The sequence below is a fragment of the Ornithorhynchus anatinus genome, chromosome X5, assembly GCF_004115215.2.
Source record: "Ornithorhynchus anatinus isolate Pmale09 chromosome X5, mOrnAna1.pri.v4, whole genome shotgun sequence".
Lineage (NCBI taxonomy): Eukaryota > Metazoa > Chordata > Mammalia > Monotremata > Ornithorhynchidae > Ornithorhynchus > Ornithorhynchus anatinus.
Genome location: NC_041753.1, coordinates 3,176,729 through 3,193,112, shown reverse-complemented (window position 1 = coordinate 3,193,112; position 16,384 = coordinate 3,176,729). Strand labels below are relative to the sequence as shown.

General features: G+C 59.6%; 1 protein-coding gene across 2 annotated transcripts; it reads left to right on the top strand.

The window, feature by feature from the left end:
• The first annotated feature begins 315 nt into the window (after positions 1 to 315).
• Positions 316 to 14,898, top strand: KCNJ10 (potassium inwardly rectifying channel subfamily J member 10). Of its 2 annotated transcripts, none has more exons than XM_029056394.2 (2): positions 316 to 466; positions 12,423 to 14,898. In XM_029056394.2, the coding sequence occupies exon 2, from the start codon at positions 12,423 to 12,425 to the stop codon at positions 13,590 to 13,592; it is 1,170 nt and encodes a 389-aa protein (XP_028912227.1). In that variant the 5' UTR covers positions 316 to 466; the 3' UTR covers positions 13,593 to 14,898. The 2 variants fall into 2 exon arrangements, with proteins under 2 accessions (XP_028912227.1, XP_028912226.1); XM_029056393.2 differs by lacking the exon at positions 316 to 466 and adding an exon at positions 2,387 to 2,718.
• The last annotated feature ends 1,486 nt before the right edge of the window (positions 14,899 to 16,384 follow it).

Here is a 16,384-nt window from a genome sequence, read left to right as displayed (position 1 = left end):
CTTCTGCATCCCGTCATTCCGTCCAATCTCTCTCTCTGTCTCTCGGTCTCTCTGTCTCTCGGTCTCTCTCTGATTGTCTCTCTGCCCCCTCCCCTGCCCCCCCCGCCCCCTCCTCTCCCCCGGCCAATCCTGGCGGCGCAGGGCCCGGCGCTCGGCCCTCCCATTGGCCTCTGACTGCCGGTTGCCCCCCCGCCCCCCGCCCCCCCCCCCAACACCCCTATCGTCCATTCAGACAAAGTTTGGCCGTCGGGAGGGGGCGGCCCGGCCCGGCCCCCGCCCCGCTCTGCCCCCCGGTCCTGGGCCCCGACCCCCGGCCCCCGGCCCCCGGCTCCTGACCCGGCCCCGGGCCAGTCCTTATCTGATCGCCGCTCCGCTTTAAGAGTCCCGGGTCTCAGCCCGCCCCGTCTGTCCGCCCGCCAGCCCGTCCGTCCGTCCGAGGGGCAGCCCTCTCCATCCCGGACCCGAGGTAAGAGCCGCTACCTGGGGCGGTGTGGGGGGCGCTGGACCCCGGAGTCCCTCTACCCCAGCTCCCCGGCTCTCGGACCCCCCACACCCCCGCCCCCCAGGCCCGGTCCATCCCGGGCTCTTCCCCTCGCTCCCCCTCGTCCGGACCCACTCCCCCGCTGCCCGCCCAAGACCCCCGCCACAGGCCGTCCCAAGCCCCGGAACCCCCCATCCCCAGCCCGCTTGGGACCCCGGTCCCCGTCTTCTCACCTCCAGACCAACCCACTCTCCCCATCCCTCTTCTCGCGACCCCCGACGGAGCTGGGGAGCGGGGGGACGGCGGGAGGAAAAGGGGGGGTCGCACGCGTACCGCCCCCACCATGTCCGGACACGGTGACCTTCGAACCTCCAGCCCTCAACAGGTGTCAAACAGCGGAACCCTGTTATAAGGTTCCCGCCCGCCCCGGGTCCCCCAGCTCACACCCTGACATATACAATCAGTGACGCTGGTATAGTGACACCCACACTCAATGGCATGCACCCTAAAAACACAGACCCACGCTTTCAGTTCACACAAACACACACACACACACACACAGAGAAGCACGAACACATACACACATACGCACACCAGATGCACACCCACAAACGCAAATAAGAAAATCCTAGAATCTGAATTCCGCCCCTTGCACCGGACACCCAGATAATCCTCTCCGTCCCCTCACCACTACACACACACTCACCCCATTATGGCACACATCCTCGCGCACCCCAACCCTGGTACACGCAGACCTTTGCACACGCAGACCGACACTCTTGCACACCCCCCAGTCTGGACAATCCGCTGGGCTCAGGGTTTCTCTACCTCACGCAGCCTCTACCTGCTGGGGTCCCAGCCCCCGCCCCCCCGGTTTTCCCGGTTCCATCTTCTCCCCGCCCTCCTGCCCCCCCCATGTCCCTGCCCCTAGGGGGAGCCCTCCTTGGGGTGGAGGGTGGGAGCAGCCGGGACTTTGGTTCTGATCCTTGCCCCTAGGGGGAGCCCTTCTGGGGCTTTAATTAATAATTATGGAATTATTTAGCGCTTACTCTATACCAAACACTGTACTAAGCGCTGGGATGGATACAAGCAAATCGTGTTGGACACAATCCCTGTCCCACGTGGGACTCAAAATCTTGATCCCCATTTTCCAAATGAGGTAACTGAAACCCAGAGGAGGGAAGTGACTTGCCCAAGGTCACACAGCAGCCCCGTACACCTCGCGCCCCCTTCCTCCCCCTCTTCCCCGCCGGGGGGCTCAATTAAGAGAAGCCGCGTGGCTTAATGGATAGAGCCGGGGCCTGGCAGTCCAGAAGGCCCTGGGTTCTAATTCCGACTCCGCCACTTGTCTGCTGAGTGACCTTGGGCAAGTTCGCTTCACTTTCCTGTGCCCCAGTTCCCTCATCCTTAAAATGGGGATTGAGAGTGTGATCCCCATGTGGGACCGGGACCCTGTCCAACCTGATTAGCTCGCATCCAACCCAGCGCTTAGAACAGTGCCTGGCATAAAGTAAGAGCTTAACAAAAAAACCATAAAGAAAAAACAAATTGGCTTGCGTTGGGCGGGGGGGGGGGGTCGGAGGGGGAACCCCTATGGGTCACCAGAAGCCACCTCGTCCATCCCCCCGCCTCCGCGCGGGCGGCCCCTCCCCCCGCCCCTCGTCTCTCCAGCTGTTTCGGATGGTGAGGGGGCAGGGGGCTAGGTGGAGGGGGGATGGGGGAGAGAAGAGAGTTTCTGTCCTTGGAAGCCCCGCCGCCCCCACACCCTTTAGACGGCACAGAGCAGGGCTTTGTGGGGGACGCTGGGGCCGTGGGCGAGCCGACAGCCTGGACGGGAGAAAAGGGGGAGATGGAAGGCCTGAGCGGGGCGGGGGGCGTTGGGGGGGAGGGTCCCGCGTCCCCTCTCCTCCTCGTCCAGCCTCCGCCGAGGGTAGAACGAGAGGAAGCGGCGGCGGCAGCAGCAGCAAGCCGGAGGAAGGGTAGAGCCCTGGCAGGCCTTCCCCATGGGGCGGTTTCTGTGTGTCCACCCGCCCAGCCTTCCCACCCCGAGGGGTCCCGGCTTTTCCGCGCCCTCGCCCTCCCCGCCACCTTCCTCCCGGCCTCGGGACCCGGGGACTCGGGGGGGACCGGACGGCCGGACCTGTCCCCCAGCCATGACCCCGGGCCCTACCCCGGCCCCGACCCCGACCCCGACCCCGGTCGGAGGGGATCGGGTTAACATCGCCCGCAACGGGGAGGTGAGTCTGGGGAGGGGAGAGGGGGTCTCGGGCTCAGACAGGCCCCATCCGGCCGGGGGACACGGCCTGGGGCCAGTTGGGGGACGGAGGGGGAGCCGGGGCAAGGGCTGAGGGCGGGGGGCGGGTGGGGGGCTGGGGATGCCGGGGGCAAGGGCAGGGGCGCCGCACGGGGTGACCCTCAAGGTCAAGGGTGTGAAGCAGGGCCGGCAGCATCAGGAGGGACTGCGGTTAGACCCACAGGGAGGGGGTTGAGCAGGAGGAAGGAGAGGGAGAGGGGTAGCAGGGAGGTGAGAGCCCCGCAACCGTCTCTGCTACTTCGTCTGGGGCCCCAGTGGTCCTCTTTGGAGGCAGGGGGATGGACAATATGAGTCCGTTCCTTCTTGCCCTTCCTCCCGCCCAGTTCTCAAGGCCAGACTCTAATAATAATCATCATAATAATAATGGTATCTCTATCCCACATGGGGCTCACAGTCCAATAAGCAATAATAATAATGATGATACTGGTATTTGTTAAGCACTTATTATGGGCCAAGCGCAGAAAGGAAGGAGGGAGAACAGGTACTGAACCCACATTTTTCCAGATAAAGAAACAGAGGCACAGAGAAATGAAGCGACTCCCCCAAAGTCACAGAGCAGGCAAGTGGAGGAGTCAGGATTAGAACTCAGGTCCTTCCCTTTAGCTCCAAATCCCTCCCTCTCGCCGCTGTCTCCCCGTCTCCTCCTCTCCAGTCTTCGGGCCGGGGAGAAAGGGGGAAATTGGGAGAGACAGAGAGACGGGGAAGAGTGGGGAGTGTCTACTTTATCTCTGAATCTCCTTTCTTTGCCTCTTCCTGTCGCAGATCTTTTCCCCGACTCCGCTGATTCCTCCTGTCTCTCGGTCTCTGTCGCTCCATCATTGTCTCTCCGGGGCTCCGGGGCCCTCAGATGGGAGAACGGAGTGTAGGCCATCGGGAATGGGGGCGGCGCAGGAGGACCCCATCTCTCTTGCCTGCCTCTGCCCGTTTCTGGAGCTGGGGCTGGGACCCAGGAGTCCTGGTTCTCTCCTCCCGGGGGCCCTGACTCTTTCCACTAAAAAAACCCATCCCTAGCGCCTGGAACGGGGAGAGACAGTGTCTCTGGAGGCTCCCCCGTCTCTGCCTTCCGGATGGAAGTCCCGGGGCAGGGGGTCTGGGAGTCCCTCCTCCCCCCGGCCGTCCCCCGTCTCCCGGGGTGCGCATTCCCGGTCCCCGGGGTCCCTGGGGGACGGGGCTGCGGGCTTGAGGGGTTGAGGGCTTGGGGGTGCTCCTGTAGACTGGGGGCTGGGGGGCCTGTGGACTTGGTGGGGGGGGCTTCCTCGGGTTGGGGAGGTCCTGTGGAGCGTGGGTGTGTGGATGGGGGGACGTCCCTTGATCTGGGGGTCGTGTGGGCTGGGGTCCCTGAGACTGGGGTCTGTGCATGCTAATTCCCGCGCATTGTCAAAGCCCCTTTTGTGCGCTGGGCCCCGGGCGGCGGCCCCGGGCTCTATTCAGACTCCTCCGGCGGGCACAAAGCGGGCTCTGTCCCCTCGCTCCCCCCAAACAGTCACCTGCTTTCACAGCCCCCCCCCCCCCCGGGACCCCCCCGGACCTTTCCCCCTCCCTCTCTCCCCCGGCAGTGTCCGGAGGGGCTCAGAAGGCCGGGGAAAGGGCTGGGCCGGGGGCCAGAGCCGGCGGGGGGAGGGGGCGGGGGGCGAGGCCCAGGCCCCTCCCCCAGACAGGACCGATCACGCACACGGACACACGGACACAGGGACCCACGGAGCCCCTTGCGTGGGCTCGATGGAGCACTCTGGCATAAATGGGCGCCCCCTCCCCCAGCCTCCCACACACACCCTCATCCACGTCCCCTCACACTCGGGCACACACGAACTCATTCAGAAACCCTCAGGGGCCCGCACGCACTCTTTCAGACGCACACAGATGCGCACAGCAGGACACCCACGTGCGAACACACCGACACATTCCCTCTCCACACATACAGGCACCCACTCGTACACGCGGACCCCCATCCATTGGTACGGACACGAGAGTAGACCCATGCTCAGACCCTCGGGTACAGGATGTAAGCGCATGCTAACCTGCCCATGCCCATTCAGACACACACACACACACACACACACACACACTGATCGACATCCCCATACGTGATCATACTCACACAAACAGTCCCACACCTACATGCACAAAGGGGCATTTACAGACATCCACACTCACAAACAGACCCACACATACACCTATGACAACGGGCATGTACAGACAGCCACACACACACACACGCACAGACACACACAGACACATAGGGCTGGCAGGTCTCCCCCAGGCCTCTCCCCACCCTTCTCCCTCCTCCCAATTCGGGGCTCCCTGGCCTCACCCCCTTGCCCCCACCTCTCCGTCCTGCTGCTCTAACACAGGTTGTAACAAGTTCGCACTTGTTGTGACCTCAAGAAGGGAGCCCCGGGGCGGGCAACGTCCCCCACTCCCGCTTCCCCGGTTACACGTTAACTACTGCTCCCCCTGAAAGGGTAGGTCTGGTCTCCTCCCCTCCTCCTCCTCCTCCCAGAACTCAATCGACCTCTTCCATACCCCCTCCCTCCATCACTTTCCCCCTGTGCCCCTCCAAAAAACCCTGACCCTTAGCTTCTTCTTCCTTGGGTCAGTGGGCAGAAGAGCGATGGGCTGGGAAGAAGGTCATCCGAGCCAACCCCCTGTGTCCCTGCCCTCTTTCGGTAGATGGGACATCCCGTGGTCTCACCTGGATCCAACGTGCTCTAGTGGGGGCTCAATCAAACGTACTGTCGAGCGATTACTGCGCGCAGAGTGCTGAACTGAGCGCTTGGGAGAGGACAAGAGAGTCGGTAGACACGTTCCCTGCCCACAGAGAGCTTGCGGCCTAGAAGGGGAGAAAAAGTTTAATAGAAATAAATATGAAAATGTGGTGGGGGGGAGAAGGGCATGTCCCCACCCCAGGAAGGGTCAAAATCGGAGCTAAAAATGGAGAAGCTGGAGACGGGGGGATGGCTATAATGACCTGAGAGCAGCGACACTCCCTCTCCGCCTCCCCCCGCGGTGGGTTAATGTTCAATCCCAGAGCTCCGTCCCCCTCCGGCCGGACATCTCGCCCGGCTCCACATCTCGTGATACCCGCCTGTCTCCCCGCCGCTGCCGCCCAGCCTCGGGGAGAGAGAGCGGGAGAGAGAGAGTGGGAGAGGTGGGGGCTGGGGGACCACAGGGAAGGGGTAGGGGTGCCAGGGGACAACTGAGGGTTGCGGTACCAAGAGGCGGAGAGAGGGGCAGGGGGCACCAGGGGAGGGGCAGGGGGTGTAAGGGGAAGGTGGGGGCTGGGTTACCACGGGGGACAAGCAGGGATTGTGGGAATGGGTTGGGTGGTGTCTGGGACCACTGGGCGGGTGTAACGAGAGGTCTGTCAGGGACGGATGTGGCCCCCGGCCTCGGCTGGTGCTGCTTGCTGAGCCCGGGTTTGTGCCTGTTGAGGGCCCAGCCACCTGCCCACAGTCCCCACCCACTGCCCGCTGCTCATTTCCCCCTGCCCACTTGGTCCTGCCAGAGCCCATTGGGAGCACTGAAAAACGATCCTCCAGCCTCCTTCTCTGGCCGGGCACCGTCCCATCCCCACATCCTCCCTCCCCTTGGCCTGGCCCCGCACCTGGACGGGACCCATTGGTTACCCATCCCACCCTCCCTGGAGCAGGACCGGGGAATCAGGCCCAGAAAGGGTACAGCTCCAGCTCTGAGTCACACAGCAGGTTGGCGGTCGGGGACCCAACCTCCACCCTGTCTCTCCCCACCAGGGCTATACCCTGGGTACCCCCGCAGAGAGTTCTTGGTGAAGGGGAGGTGAGAATAGAGGAGGAGCTGAGAGACAAGGGGGCAGGTACGTGGGGGTCTTTGACTGGAAAGGACAAGGCAAAGGGCTGGGGAAGGGAGGACCACCTATCCCTCCAAATCCCCGAGTGTCCTAAGGGGTGGGGGGTGGCGATCAGTCAGTCGGTTAGTCAGTCGTATTTATGGAACGCTTACTCTATGCAGAGCACTGTACTAAGCCCTCAAGCGGGGGAGGCAGACATTGAAGAAAAAATACATCCATAATTACCTACATGGAAAAATACATATAAAGTATGATCTACAGCTTGAGTTCTATTCTTCATGAGAAACAGTGTGGCCTAGTGGAAACAGCCCAGGCCTGGAAGTCAAAGGATCTGGGTTCTAATACTGGCTCTGCCTATCTGATATATGACCTTGGGCAAGTTCCTTCCCTTCTCTGTGCCTCAGCTCCTTCATCCACAAAATGGGGATTCAACACCTGTTCTCCTTCCTACTTGGGCTATGACCCCTCTGTGGGATGGGATGGTCTACCCCAGCATTTAGTACAGTGCTTGGCACATAGTACTGGGTGCAAAACACTATAGAAAGTGCTGGGGAGAATAAAAGCTTACAGTCTAGAGAGGAGTTTAACAGAAACCACAATTATCATTATACATTATATATCATATATCTTATTATATATATAATAATGATAATACATTATAGGTAAGGGAGATGGGACGTGGGAGGAGGGATGGAGGTTAGACTCCTGGAGGAACTTTCTTGATTGTGAGGGCAGCAGAAGTGAGTGACGAGGATGCAATTTATTTCTATTAATGTCTGTCTCCCCCCTAGATTGTAACCTTGTGTGGGCAAGGGAAGTGTCTGTTTATGGTTGCATTGTCCACTCCCGAGGGTTTAGTACAGAGCTCTATACACAGTAGGAGCTCAATAAATAGAAGTGAATGAATGAATGGGGGTCATTCCTTCCCTGGAGACACTGCTGACCCCTCCCCTCCGGCCCCTTCAGCGTGACTCCGGCCCACCCTCCCGCCCCCCAACTTGGGGGAGCTCAGCCCGGCTGTGAACCCAGCCCCCACCCTCCTGCTCTCTGGTTTCTGGGCACTGGCCCCCCGGGGGGGATCCGGTGACCGTTCCACACCACTCTGGCTCCCAGTCCCCGTCCCCGACTCTTATCTCCGGACCCATTTCATCTGGTCAGGGCCTCGCCAACCATTTAGGCTCTGCCAGGATCCTGGAGCCTCCGAGGCTAGGCCGTGTCAGCGGAGATTGGGATACTGGGGGCCGGGGAGTGCTCTGCACATAGTAAGAGCTTAATAAATACATCCGATTGATTGATTAATGCTTCTGGGGGGGAGGGAGCAGGATGAGCAGAGAGACAGGCAAAGTTGGAAATCAATCAATCAATCAATCAATAGTATTTATTGAGTGACATCCTGGTGCAGGGCGTTGTTCTAAGCACTTGGGTGAGTTCAAAAGAGTAAGTAAACGTGATCCCTGCCCTCAAGTAGCTTACGGTACAGTGGAGGAGACAGGCAGAGCTGGAATCATGTAGAGCTTGGTAGAGGCAAGCAGAAATGGAAAGAGACAGGTAGAGATGGAGGAAGAAGGGTAGAGATAAAGACAAATAGGCAGAGCTGGAGAGATGCAGGCAGAGATGGAAAGAGATAGGCAGATATGGAGAAAGAGAGATAGAGATGGAAACAGACAGAGATGGTGAGAGACAGGCAATGATAGAGAGAGACAGGCAGAGATGGAGAGATACAGGCAGAGATGGAAAGAGACAGAGAGCAATGAAGAGACAGGCAGAGATGGAGAGAATCATGGAGAGAATCAAGCAGAGCTGGGTAGAGGCAGGCAGAGATAGAGAGAGACAGAAAGAGATGGAAAGACACAGGCAGAGATGGAGAAAAACAAGCAGAGATGGAATGAAACAAGCAGAGGTGGAGAGAGAAAGCCAGAGATAGAGAAAGGGACGAGCAGAGATGGAGAGAGGAAGACAGAGATAGAGAGAGGCAGAGATGGAAAGAGACAGGCAGAGATGGAAAGAGTCAGGCAGAAATGGAGAGATACAGGCAGAGAGGGAGAGAGATAGGGAGTGGTGGAAACAGATAGAGAGAGATAGGCAGGGAGACAGGCGTCCAATCCTGGAGAGGACTGCTGGTGGGTGTGGGGGTCACCACCGCTCCCTGATGGAGGGGAGCTGACTCTCCCACCAGGGTAGAGCATACGTGGGTTCAAGTTCTAATCCCATCTCCTTTGGGGTCTCATTGGGCAGCCCAAGGGCCAGAGAGACTCCCATCTCCTTCCGAAAAGGGGAGGGATCAGTCGGTCAGTCAATTGTATTTACTAAGCACTTACTGTGTGCAGAGCACTGTACTAAGCGCTTGGGAGAGGACAATATAACAATAAAAAGACCCATTCCCTCCCCGCAATGAGTTTACAGTCTAGAGCAGGAGACTGTGCCACTGCTGAGGGGAAACCGGGTCTTGGGGAGGGCTCCCCTTCCCATTTTCAGTGGAAGCCAGGACTCCCAAACTCTGGGGGAGCAGGGCAGGGGAGATTGAGCCTAGGAACCCTCAATCAATCAATCAATGGTGTTTATTGAGCGCTTACTTTGTGCAGAGCACCGAACTAAGCGCTCAGGAGAGTGCACTACAACAGAGTTGGTAGGCGCGTTCCCTGCCTGCTATTTGTTGCTGAACTGAACTTTAGTACAGTGCTCTGCAAACAGTAAGTGCTCAATAGATATGATTGAATGAATGAGTTTACAGTCTCGAGGGGGAGACAGGGATCAGTATAAATAAAGGATGGATCTGGAAGTAAGTGCTATGGGGCTGGTCGAAAGGCCATCTTTCGAGGTCATCCCATCCATTCCCCTGCCTCTTCCACTTCTCCCTGCTTCCAAACCCTCCCTCGAGCCTCTGCCCTAGTCTTCCTCTGCTTCCTCCCCCTGGAAGTCCTTCCTGAGGTCTAGCCAAGGCACTAGAGGAAGCCGGTCCCAAGATCTCACGTCGGGGGACAGGGGTGAGGTGGGAAGCAGAACCACAGAGAGAACGGCTCCCATTCAACTCCCGTCCTCAGGTGCCCTCGTTGCCTTGTGTTGCCCGCACAGATGATCCCCTTACCCCCTTTAGCCCCCCTCCCCCGATGCCACCCAGGGCGCCCGCTCTCTGACAGTCTCTGTCTGAGGTGGCACGTTCCCCGCTGAGGCCCCCGTGACGGCGGGTGGGACCAGGGACGCCTAGTGCCTTGGGGAGCTGCCCTCCTCGCTGGGACTGGGGCAAAACCCCTCCCCCTACCAGGGTGCCAACCTCCGGCCTTCCCTGTGGGAACATCGTGGCCTCATTCCCCAAGGCAGCGATCAGGGGAGGTGGACGGGGGCAGGTCTGAAATGCCCCCCATCAGACCGGAAAACACAAGGCCTGGGGCAGCAAGGGAGGTGGTATGTGCCCAAATAGGGGAAGGGGGCTTGTGTATGGCGGGGGGAGGAGGGGGAGGGGGACGCCAGCTCCCAGGAAACACTTTGAAGCCTTTTTGTTTCTTTCTTATTTCTCTTTTTTTCAGTCGATGAAAAATTTCCAAACATTGACACACAGAAAGAAAAGAGCATTCTTCTCCGCTCTGGGCTGGTGTCCTGGGTGAATGGGCCAGAGCCGGGAGGAAAGGGGGTGGGGGAGGGTAAGGAGAGGGAGGCGGGAGGACCGGGGGAGGTGGGGGTGCCACACCGCTGGGCCCCCTCCCCCCCCGACCCCCCGACCCTTCTCTCCCATTTTGATTTCCCATATGGAGCACCTTTGGGGGCCTGTGGGGTTTTATGCCCCCTACTTGTTCCGGAATGGGGTGTCCATGGAAAAACTGGGAAGCTGAGTCTTCCAGGATTCAGGCCTCCTCCCCATCCCTCATTCAGCTGTGTCTACTGAACCCCAAATCCCCTCTGAGGGCTTTTCTGTCCCGGACAGACCCACCTACCTCCCTAGCACCCCCGCCTCTCCCCCATCCCTCTGGTTTCTCTCTCCTTTCAGGTCCCATTCTTTTTTTTTCCTCTTCATCTCCCTCCTCCTCCTCCTCCTCATCTTTTAATCGTGATAATAATAATAATTGTGGTATTCAGGAAGCACTTACTATGTGCCAGAGACCGTACTAAGCTCTAGAATAGATGCCAGATAATCAATCAGGTTGGACACAGTCCCTGTCCCGCCTAGGGCTCCCAGTCTCAATCCCCATTTTACAGCTGGCGTAACTGAGGCACAGAGAAGTGAAGTGACCTACGCAAGGTCGCACTGCAGAAAAGAGGCAGAGCCGGCATTAGAACCCAGGTCCTCCTGACTCTCAGGCCCGGGCTCCGTCCACTTGGCCAAACTGTCTCTCTCTCTCCCCGCCCCCATCCTCTATCAACTCAGGGAAGGGAGCAGATCTCCGGCCTTCTCTCTCTAAGCCCCTTCCCCCTTCCACCGCTCCTGACTCAGGGAAATGGGGTGTGTGTGTGGGGGGGGAAGGTAAGGGGGCGTTGCCCTGTAGGGGACCCCCCCCTCCCCTCCCCCCAATCTCTGCCTTTAGTGCTAGTTACAGGCTAAGGAGTCCCTCTGGAGGCACGATGGCTGAAAAACGAAAAATGGACGTGGATGTGAAATATTTTTAGGGGGGTGGGGGTGATCCGACACTCCTCCCCCCACCATTTCTTCTTGCCCCGTTCACCCAATCGTTCCCTTCCCTCAGTCACGGGAGAAAAAGAGCTGGCACTTGGGGTTGTGGAGAGGGAAACGTCAAAATAATAATAGTAATAACAATAATAGCAATAATAATTATATTTGTTGAGCACCTACTACGTGCCAAGATACGTCCATAGGGTTTTCTCGGTAAGGCACTCAGTACAGTGCTCCAAACGCAGAAAGGACAGGGGTGGACACAAGATAACCAGACACACAAATGTGCTCTCTCAAGAAAGAGTCCAGTACAGAAATACTAAAAATACTAATAATAGTAATTGTTAAGCACCTACTATGTGCCTGGTCCCATCTCAGGATCTCAACTGGAGAGTTTTCAGCACTCTAACCATCTTGGCTACAGGAGGGAGAGTCAAGCAGTGGCACAACCACGCCATTCCTGGCTTGGGCAGTGGTTAGCCAGTGGAAGGCAAACTGCTACATGTCAAAACTCCCCTGTGCATGGGAAAGAGTCGAGGGCAGAGACTCACGTTTACTGTGCGGAAGAAGGCAAAGGTAAACCTCTTCCAGAATTTTACCAAGAAAACTCTATGGATACCTACAAGAATGACTGCAGATGGAGAGTGGGACATTCCGGGAGAGATACGTCCATAGAGTTTTCTTGGTAAAGTGCTCAGTACAGTGCTCAACACTCAGAAAGCACTCAATAAAGTCCATCAATCGATTGATTGGAGACCCACATTGCATATACACGCCCGCCCACCCACATACACGTTCTCCTGTATACACAGGCATCCATCCCAAACCAAACATCCATAAAGAAGGCCACCCACCACCGGTACACGCTCACACTCACACAAACGACACGAGGAGTCAGCGGGGCCTAGTAGCTAGAGCCCAGGCCCGGGAGTCAGAAGGACCTGGGTCCTCATCCCGGCTCCGCCACTTGTCCGCTGTGTGACGTTGGGTGAGTCACTTCACTCTCCGTGCCGCTGTTACCTCATCTGCGAAAGGGGGATTAAGGCCTGATGCCCGCGTGGGACAGGGACCGGGTCCAACCCCGAGACCTTGTATCCACCCCAGCGCTTGGTCAAGTGCCTGGCACGGGGTGAGTGCTTACCAGATCCCACGATTACTATTATCATTATACCTTGCCTCCCGCCTGGCCTCCCCGCAGATGACGTCGGCCACCAAGGTGTACTACAGCCAGACGACGCAGACGGACAGCCGCCCCTTGCTGGCCCCGGGCCCCCGGCGGCGCCGCGTGCTGACCAAGGATGGCCGCAGCAACGTCCGGCTGGAGCACATCGCCGACAAGCGCCTCCTCTACCTCAAGGACCTGTGGACCACCTTCATCGACATGCAGTGGCGCTACAAGCTGCTGCTCTTCTCCGCCACCTTCGCGGGCACGTGGTTCCTCTTCGGCCTGGCCTGGTACCTGGTGGCGGCCATCCACGGCGACCTGCTGGAGCCCCCGGGGGTGGCCGCCAACCACACGCCGTGCGTGGTCCAGGTCCACACGCTGACCGGCGCCTTCCTCTTCTCCCTGGAGTCGCAGACGACCATCGGCTACGGCTTCCGCTACATCAGCGAGGAGTGCCCGCTGGCCATCGTCCTGCTCATCGCCCAGCTGGTGCTCACCACCCTGCTGGAGATCTTCATCACGGGCACCTTCCTGGCCAAGCTGGCGCGGCCCAAGAAGCGGGCGGGCACCATCCGGTTCAGCCGGCACGCCGTGGTGGCGGCCCACGCCGGGCGGCCCCGCCTCATGGTCCGCGTGGCCAACATGCGCCGCAGCCTGCTCATCGGCTGCCACGTGGCCGGCAAGCTGCTGCGGACCCGCCCGGCCCGGGACGGCGACCGCCGGCTGCGGCTGGACCAGGTCAACGTGGCCTTCCGGGTGGACACGGCCTCGGACAGCCCCTTCCTCTTGCTGCCCCTCACCTTCTACCACGAGCTGGACGAGGCCAGCCCGCTGCGGGATCTGGGCCTGCAGGGCGGGGGTGGGGGTGACTTCGAGCTGGTCTTGATCCTCAGCGGCACCGTGGAGTCCACCAGCGCGGCCTGTCAGGTGCGGACCTCCTACCTGCCTGAGGAGATCCTGTGGGGCTACGAGTTCGCCCCCGCCATCTCCCTGTCGCCCGGCGGCAAGTACGTGGCTGACTTCAGCCTCTTCGACCAGGTGGTCCCGGCGCCTGGGGCTGGGGGGACCCTCTCCCTCCGGCCCGGGTCGGCCCACGACGGCGATCCCGAGAAGCTGCGGCTGGAGGAGTCCTTCCGCAGACTGGAGGAGGAGGAGAGGGACGGGGAGGGGGTACCCCTCAGCGTCCGCATCAGCAACGTCTGAGCCCCCCGGCTCCACGCCGGGCCCCGCCGTCCCTCCGCTCCACCGCCTTCAACCCTCGGCACCGGGATGCCCTCCCTGCGCCCTCCTGCCATCGCCCGCTGCCTTCACCCCTTTGCGTCCTGATTGTCCCTCTTCCCTCCCCTGAATCCCCACAACACACTCACCTTGGGTCCCCCAATCCACCTGCCCCTTGCTCCCCTGACCCTTTCTACCCTCTCCATTGCTCCCCATTTCCTGTCCCTCACACTCCCTCGCCTCCCCCATGCTCCAGCTCCTCGCTGGAAAACTGTCCCAAGTCACCTTCCAGACTGTGTGACCACCCTCTCCCCAACCACCGTGTAGCCAAGCGCCCCCGGGTGTTTTCCAGAGCAGCTTGGAGGGCAAGGCCCCTTCCCCTCCACCCTCCCCCTAGCACCCCCAACCCTGGCTTGGACCGGGCCCTCGGATATGCCCCGCCGACAGGGGCTCTTGCCTGTCCCTCGCCGGGGCTGGAGGGCACCAGGGTGGCCTTGAATGAAGCCATTTCCTCCCCAGCTCCCCAGGACCCCCGGCGGGCCCCCCCGCAGTCTGGACCCTCTGAAACTGGCTTCCTGCTCCACCCCATCCTGGGGGAGGCCCGAGGCTCTCAGAGGCCAGAGATGGAGGCATTCCCTCCTTCCTCTGGTGTTGGGCTGCAGGGTGGGCCTCCTTGCACCCCAGTGGGGATATGGGGGGCATCTGGGGATCCAGCCTCCAACTGTCAGGGGGTAGTGACCCCTGAGGGTGGGGCAGTGGGGAAACGGGGTGGGGGGAGGCATAGAGATCTAGCCGGGTGGCAGGGAGTTACAGAGAGGTGTGTGTACATAGGATGTGCCCATGTGTGGGCACACAAATACCAGGCCTGAGACTTTTCAGGCACCCAACGGTGGCTGTCAGGGAGTTCAGGGTCCACAGTGGGACCAGGCCGAGGGGACCGGACAGATGGATAGGTCCGGGAGGACCAAGGGGAAGACAAGGAGAGGAGCGGAGCTGCTTTGCCCTTTAAGCTGGGTAACTGCCTGGCCTGGGCTTGGTTCCTTCCCTGTCCAGAACTCCAAAGTTGCACTTTACAAACCACATATCCACACCCCCCGTCTCTGGAGATGGTGTGTGGGTGGGGGAGGGTGGTGGGGGATGTCCATGAGGGACTGGGGGGCTGGTTCCGCCCTCCCCATTGTGGTCAGCACCTCCAAACGCAACCAGCTCTGGGGTGAAATAATAGTAATAATAATAATAATAATAATAACTGTAGCATTTGTTAAGCACTTATGTGCCATGGACTGTTCTGAGCACTGGGGTAGATGCAAGATATTAGGGTTGGATAAAATCCCTTTCCCACATAGGGCTCACAGTCTTAATCCCCGTTTTACAGATAAGGGAACTGAGGCCTAGAGAAGTGAAGCGGCTTGCCCAGGTAGACGAGTGGCAGAGCTGGGATTAGAACCCAGGTCCTTCTGACTCTCAGTCCAAGGCTCTAGCCACTAGACCTCGCTGCTGCTCACCAGGCATGTTGCTCTTGGCAGGTCCCGGAGAGGGAAGAGAAAGGTTCCTGGAAAGGGAGAGGATGATGGGCTGGTTGGGGGCTGAGAGGAAGGGAAGGGGGAGGGGCTAGTCGGGGCAGACCAGGGGAAAGATGCTTCTTCTGAATGACTTCGAGGAGTCCCTCTTCCCGCCGCCCTCATCTCTGGGGGGATGGGAGGGGCACGACCTCCTCACCACGAGAACCAGTCTCCAGGGCCACTTGTCTGCACACCCAGTGGAGAGTGGGGGAGGGAAAGGCCAAATTGAGGTGGTGGTGGGTGGGCAGGGGGTGGGTGGGTGAGTCGGGAGGGGTACTTCAAGAGAGGCTCCAAAGAACCAGACTAAGGGAGCCATCAATATAAATATTATAACATGAAATGATTTAATATATTTGTGTACAGACGTGGCGTGGGGGGAGGGAAGAAGAGGGAGATGTAGAGAGGCGACGGGGAAGGGGCTGAACAGAGAAGGTCGGGGAGGAGGTGGCTGTTTAGAGGAGGTGGGAAGGAGGAGGTGATTCAGAGGAAGTGGGGAGGGGGCTTTACAGAAAAGATGGGGCAGGGGGCTGTACAGAGGGGGTAGAGGAAAGCCTTATACGGAGGAAGGGGGAGAGGGTTGTACTGAAGAGATAGGGCAGGGGGCTGTATGGAGGAGATAGAGGAGAGGGCTCTATACAGATGGGGTGGGGGGGCATACAGAGGAGGAGGGGCACGGGGCTAGACCGAGGAGGTAGGATGGAGAGGGGGGCTGAACAGGGATCCTTCCGTTCTGTTCCACCTTTGGCTTCTGGCTGCGGCTGGGACCCCCTCCTTCCCCAGGATGGGAGTGACCTCTGTGGTGGCTGAAGCTCCCCACAGGTCCTCCCCCCAACCTTTATCCTCCAGCCTTGGACCTAAGCATCCTCATATCCTAAGGGAGGAGCCGCTCCTCACCCCAACCAGGATCGGGCGCCCAACCCCTCCCAAATACTTGCCTTATATGAGATGAAGCCACCGGGCCTGGGGAAAGGAAGGCGAGGGGGCGGGGGGAACTTCCTGTGAGAAAGGGATACCAGGCCAGTGTCCTCCATTCACCAGGGCCGGTCCAGTCCCCGGAGCCTCCTTCACCAGCCCCGGCCCCGTCTCCCCTCTCCCGTTCTCGGCCTTCCCGTCCTGGGGGAGGGTCTCTCCTCTGTGCTAACCCCGTCAGTTAAGACTCTGCCTTTGCTGTTGAACTAGGGCAGGGGCAAGCGGACCCCCGCCCTGCCTCGTAGG